General features: G+C 37.4%; 1 protein-coding gene across 2 annotated transcripts in view; it reads right to left on the bottom strand.

The window, feature by feature from the left end:
• sgip1a (SH3GL interacting endocytic adaptor 1a) overlaps positions 1-17,981 on the bottom strand; it is a 73,443-nt gene that overhangs the window by 43,757 nt on the left and 11,705 nt on the right. The window contains exons 1-2 of one of the 2 annotated variants that reach the window (XM_044129149.1): positions 17,596-17,612; positions 16,850-16,894 (exon numbers count right to left, since the gene is read on the bottom strand). In XM_044129149.1, the coding sequence (XP_043985084.1) occupies positions 16,850-16,859 (10 nt within the window). In that variant the 5' untranslated portion in view covers positions 16,860-16,894; positions 17,596-17,612. Of the gene's footprint in view, positions 1-16,849; positions 16,895-17,595; positions 17,613-17,981 lie in introns of those variants that run through there. The other variant, XM_044129148.1, reaches the window with a different exon arrangement.

Here is a 17,981-nt window from a genome sequence, read left to right as displayed (position 1 = left end):
GATAGCAAACACAAGCTAACATTTGTCATGAGTCAGTGATGAGTCAGCTTAGCACTCCTACAGAACAGATTGGCCATTAATAAATCACAAGAGACATTTAACAGTGATATGGACACTCACTAGTTGTGTTAATATTTTCACTTTGTAGAATGTTTTAATTCTGTGTGCAACAAGCAAATTGACTAAAACATCATATTGATAAAATTAAATCCATATAAAACTTTAAAAAGAAATCAAATGCAGCTCTTATCTGGTTATGCAGTTTGACATGGTCCCAAAACAATTACCCTCTTTGTGAAGGGTCTTTAAAATGGATTTCTCGAGAAGCCGTTTTGCTGTCATACAGTTTATGATTATCTCTTGTGTGTGTGGATGACAGGGAGCTAGGGTACAGAAACCAAGCTTTTTCAGAAAGCTACAGCTGACTAAGCACATTTTGGCCTTCAAATATTTATTAGCCAGACCTCCGTCCACAAAACAATCTTACTTGTCGGAACATGTTTTAAGTGTTGTTTCTTCCTTTTTTCTTCCTTTGTATTGGCTTAATAAGCATTTTGTACGGAGGCCACAAGGAGGAAAAAACTGAATATTTATTTTGCAAAAAACAGCTAGCAAGATGCAAAACATCGTCTTCCCCTTTTCCTTATAAGAAGCAATCCTTTCCTTTATGATTCTGTGTGAGACTTTATCTATAAATTGCATAAACTAGCACATGTATGTGTGTGAGTCCAGTCTTGGAAAAACACAGCTGTCTGGTTAATGTGATGTTTGCACGCCACACTGCCTTTGTGCACCAACTCCGAGCCAAACCTCCAAAGTGCTAGCCAATCATGCCAGGAAAAAATACAACAAATTACCACAGTCTATCACCTAATAAACGATTCATTTGGTTCACCACAAGATTGACTAAGGGCAATTTAGACTAAATCACAAATTTATTGTATAATCAAATGTAGAAAACAGCTGAGTTGGGAGCATTCTGGTTGGAAAGTTGGAAAAAAAGGCAATTTGCAAGTTTTTGGGGTGGCAAACTGTCACAATAAAACAGTTTATTGTTTACATTAAAAGTCAATTCGTATTTGTATTGATTTAATTATTTAAAATACAACAGAAACATGCTTAAAATATATATAATTTGCTGCACTATGTGCCTCACTGGTTTAAAGAGATATAAACTGTCAGAAATGTCAAGAAAATTTTATATTAGCCACCGTCTCTACATTTCATGTGCTCTGCCAAACAAGAGAAATTCAGGGACCTTCGGTAAGCTCCCTCTTTGTGAATCAGAATTAAGACCACAAGATGCATTTGTGTTTAATTTCCAACAGGCAAGTGAAAATTTGACCTTTCTGAACCAATAACGTCATTTGCAGCATTACCTGTCATGTTTTTGCAACTGAAAGGGGCATTCCAGGCAATGGAGGACACCACAGCAGATTTTTGTACAGAACCATCAAGTCACGGATACACATACTCTACAAATACCTTAGCTGTACATAGTCATTTATTTAGTTCACAATGATCGCATCATGGCACTTAACAGATAACAGCTCATGTTCATTTCCATCTAAACAAAAATTCACAATAAACCATACTCATACAAAATAAATCTTAACAAAATAGATTTAATTAGTATTTAGTATTAAATGAAAATTTAATAGATGAATTTAGTTTAACCTCTAGAACCCGACGGACCCACCGGTGGGTCCAGCTGCCATGTGACCTCGGCTCGCTTAGGGTGTAAGAGGTTAACTGTCCATAAAACATTGTGCAAGAAAGATGAATAGAGAACATATCTAGAGACTTTCCACACATGAATGACAGTCAGGATTGCAGTCATGTGAACAGAACGTGTGTGGATTTGTCCAGATGAGACTGCTACACAAAGCTGACATATATCAGTCCCTCAGATAAAGCCATGTTAAATCTCCCTTTCAAGTAGTCTAAGAGAAAAACATGTAATTAACTGATTTGTAGAAAGAAAATAATTGTGAAAAACAAACATCAAAAAGGGGGAGAAATAATAGAATATTGAACATTTCCTTTTGCTTCAAGAGGATGAGCAGCAGCGTTTTCTAACCTTTTACTGAGTTAGAATCCTAAAAAATGGCATACATTCCTGTGGATTACATGTTTCCTCCCACCAATCTAATCGCAGTTCATTTTGGTAAAAGCCAACCACAAACTCCACCTATGTGTTCACACCCAGATTATAGGTTTGGCAAGATTTCAGTTGCAAAACAAATGCTTCATCTGACGGTCTATTGTTCATTAAAGAGAAGGATTTACTAAAAACCTCTAACACATCTGTTAAGGCACATAGTTAGAAAACAATGCTGTTAACAGATTAAACAAGAGGAAGAAGACTGAATGAAGGGCTGGTAGAGGGAGAGGCAGAAAAAGAGGGGAGAAACCACAAGATCTGGAAGCACTTAGAAGAAACACACCATCAATTCAAGTGTCACTCCCGGCAATTCTATGTTCCTAAAGACTTATATAACCCTCAAGTTGACCAGAGCCAAACAAACACACTGGGACCAACTACTCTCAATGTGGATGTAAATAACTTCCAGGAACATGGGCAACACCAACCTCATGTAAATACTGCAAGGAAAAGAATATTTACGCATAATAAAACAAATCATATCAATCTAAATGTTTTTGGGTTTTTTTCCTGCATTTTTGTGTTATTTCATGGTAATAGGAATTTTACAAGTCTAATTCAATTCAGTTTATTAAGACAGTGGCAAATAGGCACAGGCATCATATGAAGGCACTTTACAAGACAAATCGATCCAAATATGTGTCAACTCAATCCAAAGGCAGACAGAATCAGACTCAATGAAACACATTCCAATTTCTTATCTCAACAGTAGCAAAAACAGATACTTCCAGCTTGACAGACGCTACATTCACACAAAAAACTTTGACACTAGATTCCAATTTTGTTCATGTTGTTCGTGCTACTAATTAAATGCGACCACAATCAGAATTCTGTGTGTTCATTGCGCTGTTCTCTGTGAACAGCTTAAGACGCCAAAGCAACTGGCTTTCAGTTCATTCCAAAATTTTAAATTTAGGTAGTTGATGTACTAAAAGAGAAAAATATGTAAAATATCCACATGGTAAATTAGACCTAATGATAATTATCTGAATTCCTACAGGAAGCAGACTAGGTGGAATGGAACTGATTGTTTCAACAGCAATGTCAACGATTAAAGACTTAAGACTAAAGAAAGATGTTTTTTGTTTTTTTTTTCAATTTGGACTTGAAAGAAAATACTAGTGAGAATCTCTGGTTAAGGTTAATGCAACTAATCCATCCATCCATCCATTTTCTGTTCACCCTTGTCCCTAATGGGGTCGGGAGGGTTGCTGGTGTCTATCTCCAGCGATCTTCCGGGCGAGAGGCGGGGTACACTCTGGACAGGTCACCAGTCCGTTGCAGGGCAACACAGAAACATACAGGACACACAACCATTAACACACACACTCACACCTAGGGAGAATTTAGAGAAACCAATTAACCTGACAGTCATGTTTTTGGACTGTGGGAGGAAGCCGGAGAACCCACGCATGCACAGGGAGAACATGCAAACTCCATGCAGAAAGACCCCGGGCTGGGTATCGAACCCAGGACCTTCTTGCTGCAAGGCAACAGCTCTACCAATTGCGCCACTGTGCAGCCCTGTTAATGCAACTAATCTAGTTCTAAAAGAAAACAGGGCAGCAGAAATGAGAGCCTTTTTCTAGCATAGAAGCTTTGTGGACAAAACTCATCACATTCATTTAAGCTCGAACTGTGTATGCTTGTAGGAAGGATCATCAAGTGTGCAGCCTGGAGCTTGAAAACATCTCACAGGCTTCCATTGTGATTAAACAGAACCAGAAACAGAATTATATGGTGGATCTTTTGTAAAACTTGAAATTTTAGGGCCTGGAGAAAAAACTATGATGAACTAGTCTAACAAATACAATGAGTTGCTTTACATGTGACATTACTGAATTGTAAATCTTGTTGGGAAAGAGTAAAGATAAGCTAGAACAGTACCTCTAAATTAAATAATAGCTATACTGAAGTCAAATCTTCAAATGAACAATGGATCAGTGAGAAAAATTTTCATGTTTCATGATTAGGAGAAAATCTGACGTGAACAAACATGCTTCTGAAAGCTGTTCGCGTCGACTTTAATTTTACTTTAGAAACAAAGAAAAATAAAACTGTCTGCGGAGAGGTTTGTGATTTTTTTAGAGAAGATTCTAAAAACTTCTCTCTGCATGAATCTACACGTTTTGTCAAAGATCCTATCTGTGTGCTTTGAATGCAAAACATCAAATCAGACCAGCTGAAATTATAATATATTCTGCAGAAGTTTCTTGGCCTACTTAGCCTTTTTCAGATTCAGCAGGAAGTCAAGTAGAAACTGAGAAAAATAAAGGAAGAACTACACAGTACCTCTATTCTCACATTTGATTTGAATAAATTAGTTACAGATACCGAATGAGTCTGACATTTTTGAAACCATGCAAGACTATACAGTATGTATAGTATGTAAACTGTAAGAGAAAAGTTGGTGAGACTGAGCAATAAAGTAATCCAGAAAGAAAATTATTTAAAATATTTGATTTTATAACTTTCAAAATTAATTTGACCTCAATGAGAAAGCTTTACAATGCCGGTCAAAACTCCCAAACTCTCCTCTTGCCAGCATGTCATTAATTAAAATGAATACTCTTCCTTGTGAAAGCTATTACTTCTCAGTGATTCCTCTCGCAACACCAAAGGGTTACTGGGAAAACCTTAACTCTCTAAATTTGTAAGGAATGGGAAAAGACCTCATTTGAAATTAAGAACATTTCAATGAGAAAAAAAACACTCGTTGGCTGAGCTCTGCCAAATATTTTCAAGATGTACTTTAAATCCTTTGTGCTCCGACCTCTGCTTGTATGATTTAGTCCTATGGCTTTCATTTCTTGGAAATCAATTGAAGAGAATCATTCCCGACCTTACAGGCTCCAGGACCTTGTGTACTCTAACATAAAAGAGGCTAAATCACAGTTAGGCCCCATTATTTCTTATCTGCTTAGCCTGCCATACAGTATTGAATCATACAAATGCCAACCTGTATCGACATAAACACTCTCCTACATTTAACAATTTTTCTATTCTCATTGGGAAATAGAATAGAAAAATTTTCCCATTCCTTCATTGAGTGGAGAGAAAAGGGTGTCGATAGTTTCATAGATCTTCTCTATAACATTGTTTTAGTGATCTATAAATAGAGTATAATTTACCAGGTTCAGTTTTTCTTTCATTTGCAGTTAAGATCAGCCATGCCTGCATATGGTGTACTGTGGGGCAAGTCTCTCCTAACTCACCCCAGTATGAAAAACAAAACAACAAAAAAAACAGGCGTAATCACTTAATGAGGAGAAATTACTACAAGCTTTGGTTATATCTCAGTATGGCAAATACCAGAGGTACTATATTCTGAAGAGCAGTCTTTAAAAATAAAACACATCTCCCATTGAGCAGCTAACATACAGTATAATGTGTGTGTATTTTTTAAATAAATCATACTGCTTGAAAATGACTCAAAACAAATTTAATGTATAATATTTTCCTTGTTGCTAATAAAAGCAAACAAAGCAGAAAGTGCACAGCTGACAATGCTATACATCGCTGTATAGCAGGATCTGCATACAACTGGGAGACTGTACATTATGTTTTAGTTTTAGTGATGCACAGTGTGAACTCTAAGTCTGAAATCTCCCTTCCTTTCCGTTTGGTTCACTGCTGTGTCGCTCTGCTGATATGATGAAAATCAATGGGTCCTCTATTCTGTGGTGTGGTTTGATGTCTGCTAATGAAATCTTATCTGCCATGAATCATCCATCTGATAGCTGCTGGGCCAGTGGCTGACAGAGGACTATCTCTCCAGCCTTCTTTGTGGTCACGTAAAGAGAAAACCCTGAAATGTTATGGGAATGTTCTGATTTACCAACAAAAATGTGTTGAGTGTTAAAAGGAAACATTTGTGAAAAAAACGTCATGTCATCTCAGAATTTTTGTTTTTATATAATGATAAAACCAGGATTATGGTTTCTTCACAACTGTAATCAACATGAAAATATATTTCATTTATGTTACTTCTAAGAACAGTCTCTCAAGAATTTAACAATAAGTTGAAAGACAAAAACACAATAAAAGTGTGTTGAACAAAGTTAAGCCAGTGCAAGTCTAGTATTGTAAAAAAGGCAAACTATAAAGCAATTCAGAATTAAGCATCAAGTTATAATTCTCTTAAACACTGACATAAAACACTGACGAGACTTAATGCCAGCAGCATAAGCGTCTAGAATGACCATGTAAGAAAATGTATCCGTAATTTAAACAAAACAGAAATGAAAACAGGGAACAGAAACAGAATACTCTAAACTCCCCGCTGTAAAACCAGTTCTGAAAATAAGTTATGTAAGTGTTCCACAAAGAACTAAGCGTCTCATTTTTTATATTATATTCCAAATCCAATACTCAACACCTGTCTCACTCTTAGCCACAAACCTTTTCAGGATCCCATTATTTCTCTCGAGCCGTCCAGTATCAACCTAAACTCTGCTAATCTCTTCCTGTAGCTCTGTCTGTGCGTCACCCTGCCAGTGCATCCTCAGCTGATTGAAAATGACATCTGTTTGCACTGGTATGGCTCGTAGCCATGCAGTCCAAATAGACATGCAGCACTCGACCCTGACAAGTCCACAGGGTTGGCAAAGAGGGGATTTATCACACATGCACTGATGAAAGCAAAAGCTCTTCCTCTAACAAGTTTTGAGCTAAAGCTGACATGAATAAATGTATGAACGCAAATATCTATAAATAAATTTATGATTTAATAAGTTAACTAATACTTAAATATTAAACAATAAAAAAAAAAGTAGCGGACAAGATGTGTCCTCACAATTAGAGACTTGGAGAATGTTGCAACTTTTGCATTGAAAACAGGGTTAAACATAAACATGCAAGCAAGTCTCATGCTTGTCACAGGCAGTGACGTTTTCTATTCCCTTATCAATAAACTGTGTTGTGTGATTCTAGTAGCTCCACACTAACTGTACCGTACCATGAAGGAGGCCCAGGCATGGTGCCGTTTTAATGGTCACTTGTACAATGAAAACAGACAAAATAGTGTACCGGCCCCTGTTGTCCCTCTCAGTAGAAACGAGGCACAACAGACTGCTCTCTTAAGTCATTATATATGTGACATAAGTTTTAAGAATTATTTAGCATGGTCTCAATTGATACTTCACAAAAACCTGGCATAATATATGAAGTGAGAAGACTGTTGAGATCCACTGTATTTGGCCAGTTGAATGACCTTTTACTGCCCTGCATAATCTTGATCTAGAGTTTAGTGCCTAAGATGCCAAAATTCAGTGGTGAAGAATAATAGAAAAGAAAGGTGAACGATTAAATGAATCACAAACTATATTTACAGGTATATTCTACATGAAAATCCCAGATACATTTTCTCAGGCCGACACCCCTAATCTGTTAACAGTATTAAACAAATCATTCAAATATGGCACTGAAATAAATGTTATTACTTTCTTTTAGCTAACACTGTTGTCGAATGCAGTCAGTAGGGACTCTCTTTGTTGTCTTGTCATTAACCAGATTAACACAAGGACACCCGCAGTTACATCAAAGTGATGACACAGTTGCTGCAGCAACAGCAGCTGGAGCACCAGAGATTTTTTCTTAGTTTATAAATAAAGCCACTGATGGGATATTAAATTAGGCTTCGCATGTATGAGTGGAAATAACCAACTACTCTGACTGCAGCATGGCAGAGAGGCCACTCAGACTGAAAACAACACCCTCAATCTGTTGAGATTAGTTATCGGAATTGCTTCCTGTTTTTATCTAATTAGCCATGTGTAAAATCTTTACTCAGATATAAAAGTCCACCATTAAAGATGTGGATGACCCTAATTCAAAGAAAATTAAAACTCAAATTTATTCACGTTCTTGATATGTCTAAAGCAGGGACCAGCCAAAAGCACAAATTTTTAAACTGTATAATCCTCTGACAACACTGTTTTTCCAAGATGAATGTCATACATCACTCATAAAAGCAGTCAGATTACGCCATAGAAGAACTTCATCTTCCCCCAGCTGCCAGTGGATTACACAAACATGTCTGTTTATCTGGCTCTGAATCTTGGGCATCATTATATAAGCATGCCAGTGTGTGGCAGTGTATGCATAAGTGGGTGTGTGCATAGAGGAAAAAAAGATGAATTTGGACAGCTTTTTGTGCTGTGACTGGGAATAAATATGGTGGTAGCAAAAAGTAGATTCATTTCTTATTCTGCCCTTCACCTCCCCATCTTCCTAATCCCTGCTGTGAATTATCCAGATTGTTGGTAAATACATTCAGAGGCACAATTATATCTGAACACCTTGATTTTCCTTTGTGTTGCCTATGCTTTTGCAGAGTCATGCAAATGTTTGACTGAAAATGTGTTAGCATGTGTGTGCACACTCGTGTTATTAGGAAAATCCAGTGACTCATACAGATACTGAAGCACCTACATCAGGGCAGTCAATCAGCTTTCTATCCTTTCAGCGTATTTCACTTATGAGTCTACAGCAAATTTTCTTGATACTGTATTTAGGCAAAGGTGTCATTAAATTGAATACATATTAATTTCACATGTATTAAGACAGACTTTTCTTGAGCAAAACAAACAAACAAACAAAAAAAACCTGATGCAGCCAAAATTTCCATTCACATGTTTTCACTTTATTTGGGCTTGAGTATCCCAGAGCTCCCATCACACAGTTTCTTAACATGTACGCTACTGTACTGAGAACATTCTACCAGAGTCAAACTGTAAGGAAATTAAGAGAATTTTGTAGAATATCAACTCCTTTCATGTTTTTACAGCATGTGTCCTTTTTGATACTATCATGCTCTGAAAGGTTAATGCATCTTTGGATCATGTTGTGGAATTCACAGTACTCTGCTAAGTAAGAACAAGGTAACAAGGTTACTTTTGCCTTAATGTCATCATAACTGGGATTGAAATTCCAACATTTTAAGTACTCGCAAGTAGTCACAAACTGATTACATCACACATCAATCAGAAAACAGGGCAGTTGTCACTTTTACTTTCAGTTTTAAGCATTCAGCATGTTGAGGTGAGTGAATCTCTCCTCACCATGCAGATAGTATAGTGTAAGATGAGAGAGTCCTTCACCTCCCCATCTACTTAATCCCTGCATTGTTTTTTTTTTTTTACTTAATTGCAGTTTTGTAGATTTTGTAGCAGTGGTGGACATGTAAAGTATACATACAGTGTGAGAGCTGGAAATCACATATGTTATGTTAAGTGAGTTTTACTTTATTCTGTTTCATCTCATCAAACCATTTCTTCAAGATAACAGAAAGCAATTTCAAATGTATCTCATGAAATAATATTGACGTTTGGACTTTAATTTGCATGTAAATAATCATTTATCTTGAATTATAGAGCGCTTCTAGTTGATAGTGAATGAGTTGCACTTCTGGGTTCAATTCAATAAATCAAATACAAATTTATTCAGCAACAAATTAAAATTTGTAGGTTAAAGTGAAAAAATGTGCACACAAGGAGCCCCTGTCAGTTGCTTGATTAGAGAGGTCTCAGTCAGAGGTAAAAATCTGACAGGTGAAATAGCAGAATGAGCAGATTGAACCTGCAGACATGCTTAGTGACAAAACAGATCTATCCTCCAGCTTGGAAAAAATAGACACTCAATTTACTTTGTATTGAGCCACTTCAGGGGCCGTTTGTCCTCATCCAGTTTGTCTCATCACTGTGCCAAATTGCATTTAGGGAGACGTAACTATTGTGTGTAAATAGAGTATACTCACTAATATAAATGAGAAAACATCTAATTTATTTTTTAAACTTCTCTGTGTGTCATTTAGGGTTTTGAAATTCAAGCAGTAAAATGCAGAACAAGCTAAATATTTAATCAACAATCACCAGACACACCTTTCCAGTTCAGGTGAGACTTCTTGTTTGTACACAGGCATTGAGGGGTTAAGTGAAGATAAAGTTAAATAAACAGTATATATTGTCACTGGAAATATGACTCAATTTGACTTTATAATAGTCTTAAGAAGCTGGGAAGAAAAATTATTAGGGCAAATTGACGTGTCTTTATCAAGGTTTTTATTTGATATAGAGTAATAATTATTTGACAAACACTTAGGGGTTGTTAATTTATTTCAAAAAAGCAGCCCAAGTGCAGGCATGTTTAACTCAAAACAACAGAATATTTATGAAAGCTCCTTTCCACAAATTCAGAAAGCAGAATTATTACATTCTGTATTTAAAAAAAAAATCTATTTCAATAATAACAAAATTATTACATGTATAATAGATTAGCTACTCCCGAGTCCTTTTGCTCAGTTTTACTATAAGCCAAAAATAATGGAGATAAATTCTTCCATGACTACAGATGTAAAGACTGCAAAGGAGTCCACCATATGGCTCTCTACTTTGCTACAGTCCAGTCAAAGGTTTATCCAACCTCTATGAGACGGTTTAATTCCAATCACTGGTAACTAGGATTAACAGGACTATGTGTCTAAAACCCAAGAAGTGTATGTTGTAGGCCAAACTATTTCAAACAATCTGCAAAATGTTTAAAGCAATCGGCATTCTGCCAACATGCTGGTTTTTCTATTGTTTGAGTGTTATCAGTGTTGAGACTACGCTTAAGTTTCTTCTTTTGGTAACTACACAGGAAATGCCAAAGGGTCATTAGAGATTAGAAGGCTGTTCCGCTCAAAACATGAACATGGACAAATATGTAAAGTGTAGAGTCAGGTTTTGGCTCTAGGAATCAGAAGTATACATTTTAACTCGACTTGTTTTCCTCTAAAGAAGATCACACTGGCAGTTAATGGATTTGAGTTAAACCTACATGGACTAAGAATATTCATCCAACCATTTCCAACACTCATCCAAATGTTACAAAGCACAAAAAACATTTTAATTTATTGTTGCCCAAAAGGAAAGTTAAAGAGTTAATTTTTTTACAGGGAGAACAGTAAGGAATATAAGGATTTTCTATTTTAAGGGCCCCAAGGGAAATACCCCACATATCCTGTTTTGCAAAGTAAAATATGATGTCCAAAACAAAGATCTAAACAATTTATAGCATGAGGGCATGCAACTCACGGCATCTACTGTGCTTAGCATGTGCTGTAAAAAGATCTAAATCACTGAAAACAAATACATGTCTCATCTGCTCTCATCTACTGTCTTTCAAGCTAAAGCAGAGAGAATGGAAAAAAAATACACCAGTGGCATGCTTAGACTTGAATGATGGCCGCAGTACTTAAAACCTCTAAATACTTTTTCAGGTATACAGGTACAGCTAAAGAAATAAAAAAAACTGAGTTGCATCAGTATTTTATTATAAAATGACTACAGTTTCATGAAACTTTTAGTGATGTACTCAAGTGTTAATTTCTGTTTAGTTTGATGCATGTGAAGAAAACCTCAACTTCAGTCTCTTGGACAACTTACAAAATCAAAGGGAAGACTACCAGAAAGCAGTTGTCCAGCAGACAGTAAATGACACTCGCTGAAAGAAGGGTAAGCCTAAATAAAGTAGATTGTTTACAGAGTCCTGTAGACCAAATGTAGTCACTGGATTTCTTCAAATCCAGGCTGTATCGAGTGACAACATTTTTCAAGACAAAATTAATTTATTTCCCACAATCGAAATGGAAAGCAGTAAATTTGATGCATCCATTTGACTGCTCGCGCTGACTCAAAATTATCAGCTCGGTGTTGCGTACAAAACAACGTGTTGCCAACACTGTTTCCTGCTGAGCAGTTTTCTGTGTGAATCAACGCGTCACTGAGCATGCAGTGGTAAAAACTGCATTTTTGTGTGGGCATGTTCGGCAGAGGTACACATTGAGTCTTCATAGACCATGCGCAGACATCTGAGGAGTGAAGTACACCAGAGTATGTCTGGGCCTTATTCAACAGGTTGTTATTTTACCAAAGAGTGAGTGAGTTAGTTAACCTTGCTTAGCTGGTCGTGAGAAGTAGAGTGGCTAAAGCTTTTCCTCTGCCTACATCTTCCAGAATGTTGTGCGGTTCTGGAATTATTGACATTCTATCGGATGTATTTTCTATTAATATTGATGACGTGTCTATCTCAATAGATATAGTTATTGTTTTGTCACCCAGACCAAAGTGGCACAGAATTCAAGTTGTTCAATATTTACAGTGATGTTTCCATAATCTGTCATGTTTTAGTGAGGCATGCCATCTTATAGTTTTGGTCCAATGCGTTTTCAAAGTCACCGGGTCACTTTAGATAATTTCTTTTTTCCTTCTGATGACAACATGGAGATGCTGATTTTATTTTGCAACATGATTTGGAACCTGGCAACACAGCCTGTAACTTAATGCCCAATTTATTGACTGCAATTTCACTGTACATGATTGATCAGCAAACTGGCCAAAAGGCACGTTTTGACTACATCCTCCCCGGAGCCCTCTTTTGGCTGGGCTTTTGTTTGTTAGCAGTTCCGTTGTGACATCTTAATGAGTGGTAACTCCACCCATAAGAGCAGTGTTGACTGAGGTCTCACTCAGAGATATGGTAAAAAGGAATCCATTGTTATATAGTTTTCAGCCAATAAAATATAACTACTGATTTTGCCCCAAATAAATGTTATAATGTACCGTATGTTGTGTCACTACAAGCTTCGAGGAAAGGTGCAACTGAAGCAAATGTTAAAGGTATTTTGTCAATGTAGGCTACTGTTACTTATTACTTTAGGCAAGCATTAAGAGCATATCATACATAGTAAACAGGCTTTCTTATTTCTTTGGCAAACTTTTCCGTATTATCTGTTTTTCTTTGGTGTTATTCATTTATTGAATTTTCTAAGAAATTCAGTTATGGGTAATAATTAGCTCTCAGCTAACAGAAATAAACACAAAGTCCTGGAAACCCACAAACTAAATTTATATGTATTTCACTTTTTGACTTAAATCGTTCAAATACACAACTTTGAACTATTATTCCGATTTACTGTGATGCACTTCTATGAAACTAAAAGAAATTCTTTCAAGGGACAGCAGAAAATACCTGTCCTTAATAACGTAATAGCTAACGTTAAGATGAAATAGTTAAAACAACTCCCCCTTTAAGCAGCACTTGTGAACAAGAAACTCAGGTTGCTAATTTCTATCAAATTCTCCACACCTTAGAAAAATATGCAGTTGAATTGACACTACTTAAGGATAGGATAATATTATGCCTCAGTTTTCAGTATTGCTTCATCTGACAGTGTGCAAGCACTAATACACTAATATGCCAAGTTTCCATCAGGTTTTGCTAATCGTTAAACCCCATCCAGTCAGAAATAATTTGCAGAGATAATGCTGCTGCATTATCTTGTTATTGCGATAAAAGTGCCCCATATCTTTCTTGCATTTCTCACGATCACATCTTTAGGAAAAGAGATGGTAATCCCATCTACTAGCATGAGGATGATCACCTCTACTGCTCTTAATTACAATTAAGTAACCCTCCCACATCTTCTACCCTCGTGTGTCAGGAAGAAACAGTCATGCTGGCAGTGGCGCTGGGCTTTAAAAAGCAGAGCTACCCAGGATTAGCATCCAATTTTAACACCTGAACGTAATCCTGCCCTAACACACTCCATGTTAAGCTTGTACTAGCTTTGCTAATGGAAGGAAAGCAAATGCAAACAGTGCTTTTGACCATCACATTTGGTACTTAACCTGGAGCTTGATGTAATGCAGACAGTGAAAGGACAGCTCACTTTCCGGAGGAGAAGAAACATTAAATAAGGTCATTGATCACTTTGGTGATCAAATTGGAAAGACCTTTATTTAAAATATGTCCTTAATTATCAACTTTATTTTCCTTAAAAATTGTGTTCAACATTTCAAATATTTCAAACTCTGTATTTAGTAATAAAAACATTTCTAATACAGTAAGATTCAACTTTAACCTTTCAAACACAACCGTCAGCAGGAGGAAATAGTACATGACTAACAAGTTCAAAACCTTAACTACTCGCTATTGTGCTGCCACTGAATTTCTGATCGCACATTTATCAAGACTCTCTCATGAAGCGCTGATGAGAGCGCTTTTTAATGCCACTGAAAACCTGCAAATGACCACAACGTAAAAAAATCTACTTTTTAAATGCAGTATTATAAAGAAAATTCAACTTATTTTGAATTTAATGTGAAAAAATTGACATTAAGAAATAACAGTTTTTAATGAAGTTACCGGTGACACAATTATAACTACCACAATTGTAAACATAATTTGTAAGTAGATTTTAAGATTCTGCTTCTTATATAAAGACCTTAACAATCAAGCTCTATCATACATCAGAGGTCTGATTGCTCCATATGATCCTAACAGAGCATTTCACTCTCAGATTGCAGGTGTAGTGGTGGTTCCTAGAAACTCTAAAGGTAGATATTAGGAGGCAGATCTTTTTGTTCTCAGGCGCTTCTCCAGTGGAACCAGCTCTCAAGTTTTAATCCATGAGGCAGACGTCCTGTCTACTTTTAAGTCTAGGCTTAAAATGTTCCTCTTTGATAAAGCTTAGTGTTAAAAACAGCTTCCCCCAGTCGTTGGACAAGTGGGGAGTAATGGAAGATAAATTGTCAACTTTGTTTTCTCATTTTTCTCTCTCCATCAAAGCTACATCTGGTCTGGCATTTTACTGATAACGTTCAACAGGCTTTTCAATCATTTTTCCAATAGAGTCGATGGCACCATGCAACCTAACTAGTTTCCCAGGGTTTTGTAGGAGAAACAGGCCTACACCATTGCAGATTCACCACCATACCTAACAGATCTCATTGGAAAAGTAAAGGCTTTACCATCAGCATTTCTTTCTTGGTTCTAGCTTCTGCTTGTCATTGCATTTCTTTGTTGCAGTTCACTACCAGTAAGCTTTAAAGAATTGTTTTATCGCTATTACCATCTTCTTTACACTTTATAGAACGATAAACCTGGATCCTCTTCCAACTTTGTGGTTAGTTGCTAATAGAAACAAGCAGTGAATTTCCCCAAGGTATATCCTTAACCCTCCCACAGTCTTAAGAGACGGGGTCCATTGGATAGCTCTTTACCCTGTGTGTGTCCCAGCAGGGCCTCACTGACCCCCGCATGTGCTTTTACAAAAGTTTTTTTACATGGTTTCAGAAACTTACAGGTAGGCGTTTCCCGTCAACCTGTAACCTGTATCACTCCCATGATGTCCTACTATAACATCTGTCACGCTCCACCTGAGGATAGTGCTGTGGGAGGGCTAAAGTCATGGATTACTTTAAAGTCCTAGAAACACTTAATATAAAATTTTACAGTATGCTTGAAGATACCAAGAATTGTGCCACTGTTGAGTTTTTTTTTTTTACAAATATTTGTTTTAATCAGGAAGGATTTTTATAACTTTACAGTTTGAGACTTTACTATAGCAATAATTGTTATTTAAAAACATTAAAGATATGTTAAGATATACAACCTGGCCAACACTTCATGCGCTTCCAAGTAAATATGGCTAAATGTATGTGTAAATGTAATATTAAAAATAACTTCAAAAAGTAAATTTGTGAAAAATGACCCGCAACTTTAGGAATACTTTTGAAAATCTCATTCTGAAAATCTCCCAGGATGTCTTTCAAGACAATACAGGAGGAGGAAGCAGTTGCATCCTCTAATTTCTAAATATACAGACACAGATGCACGATTCCAGACTGCATGCTAATAAAATTCATCTAATTGGCAGAGTACAGCTCTGGGTTCATTAATATTACTAAATCAACTTGAATTAAGAATCTAGAGTTGCTTGAAACATTGAAACAGATGGTGAACACTAGTAATGATGTCTCCTTTTACAAACGGTTTGGTTAACACTTTTTTTTGCATTTTTCTGTGCCAAAATGTTTTCCACTAAATCTTAGATATTTTAAGGTTGCTTAAATAATAAAATAATATTCACACCTGAATTTTGTCCTGGGGATGTTAACAGAAATTGATCACTGATTCTCAAATTTATTAACAAAAAAGGGTAAAGGAAACAGATGGATGGAGGGCTTCATTTGCCTGTTGCAGAACCATAGGGATTCATCCTAATATCACCGGCCTACCTCTGGTGATGTCATCGATTAAAGAGATATGATCCTAAAACTACATTCAAACCCTAACAATGGCAAAGGCGAAGGGCAAATTATACCTTAAGAGTCATATCCTGATACAGATGCAACATTCTCGTAACACCACCGGGTTAAATACGCCAGTGGTATGAGCACATAGCAGAGACAGGGTGAGCACATCATACAAAGAGAATTTATACAAGTAAGCCAGCTGGGCACATAAGCTGTCCAGCACAACAAATCCAAATAATCCTCCATGATGGGAAGTGGCAAAAAGGAGTAGGGGGGTACTCCAACATATGCGGACACACTCGTTAAGGTACAAGCTTCAATTAGCCTCGCCATTGTCCCTCTATCGTGAACATTCAGTGGCTGTGCCCTTTTCTAAGAATAACATGCAAGTCACTGAAATGTGTACTTAAAATAAGAGTGGCTGATGACATTTGAACCTCCCAAACACAGCAGATGAAGCACAGTAGGACAAGGGCATAAAGAAGGATTAAAGAAGGATTAAGGATATATATATATATATATATATATATATATATATATGAATGGGTGGTGGGGGTGAGATGGGGAGTCAATAGCATAATAAGAAATTAGAATAAAGACAGCTTACCTTCCATCATGGTTGCAGATTTGCATTCCTCTATTTCCAAAGAGCCTGAAATGAAAGCAGGAGGCACGGGGAGGGGGAGAGGAGAAGAAGCCCCCAGTTAAAGATATTCAGTGGAACTGATGGGCAGCAGAGCAGCTGCAAGCTCGTGGATAACGCCCTGGCTAACTGTGAGCCTCCAACAATCCCAGACGCTGCCTGTCAACTAGCTCGAAAGGAAGAGAGGAAGAAAAAGGCAGGAGAGAGGAGGGATAGGGGCTAGGCTAGCTGTCCATTAAGCCATGGATGCTTCTACTGTTACTGCTGCTGCTGTGGCTCCAGCCTACATGCAGAAGAGGATGCTGAGCGGTGGGGAAAAAGCCAACTGAAGGAAAAAGAGGCAGGGAGGGGAGGTGGAGAACAGACTGGGAGGGAGGGAGGGAGTATTGTGTGTGTGTGTGTGTGTTTTTAACAAGGGGTGGCAGCATTGAGGAGGGACACAGGCAGTGTGCTGAGGTCACAGATGACCTCAGCCAATCTCTGCAGCTCTCTGCAAAGTCACATGGCTTACAGCTAGAATCTCCTGACACCACAGCTGAAAAGGGACGATGCATTACCAACTCAGTTCCCTGACAAATAACTATCGGCATACACTGCATAAGCACACATTTACAAGTCACAGAGGAGAACTGAAAAGCCAAAAGGCTCGTACAATTAAAGCCAGCAATAGGCAAATGTAGTAAACAAACACACAATCTTCTCCACCCTACCTTATGTCACTGCAGTGAGTCAACCGTACCATGCAAAGAATGGCATTATTTAGTCATACACAGGATAATATTGAAGTGACTACCTATTTAGAGAACTGTCGTGCACTCATTACTGCAGAAAAATATTTACCCTACACTGTCCTGTGTAGTGACTATTTCTGTAGTAGCAGATTATGCCTGTCCTGCCCTGCATGGAATACCTCTGTGGTTTCACTCTGCCCTCTCTTTCTCCTCCCCCCTTCGATTCACTCAAACCTCCGCCTTGCTCTGACAGTCTGCTTCACTCTGCAGCCTTTTTTACTGTCACAGTGCTCACCAAGCTGCATTGGGAGCTGGATCGATCTGTGTGACGTCAAGGCAACGCAGGTTACAGCTGCAACCAACAA

The sequence above is a fragment of the Gambusia affinis genome, linkage group LG10, assembly GCF_019740435.1.
Source record: "Gambusia affinis linkage group LG10, SWU_Gaff_1.0, whole genome shotgun sequence".
In the NCBI taxonomy this organism is placed as follows: domain Eukaryota; kingdom Metazoa; phylum Chordata; class Actinopteri; order Cyprinodontiformes; family Poeciliidae; genus Gambusia; species Gambusia affinis.
This window is presented reverse-complemented; position numbering and strand designations above follow the sequence as displayed.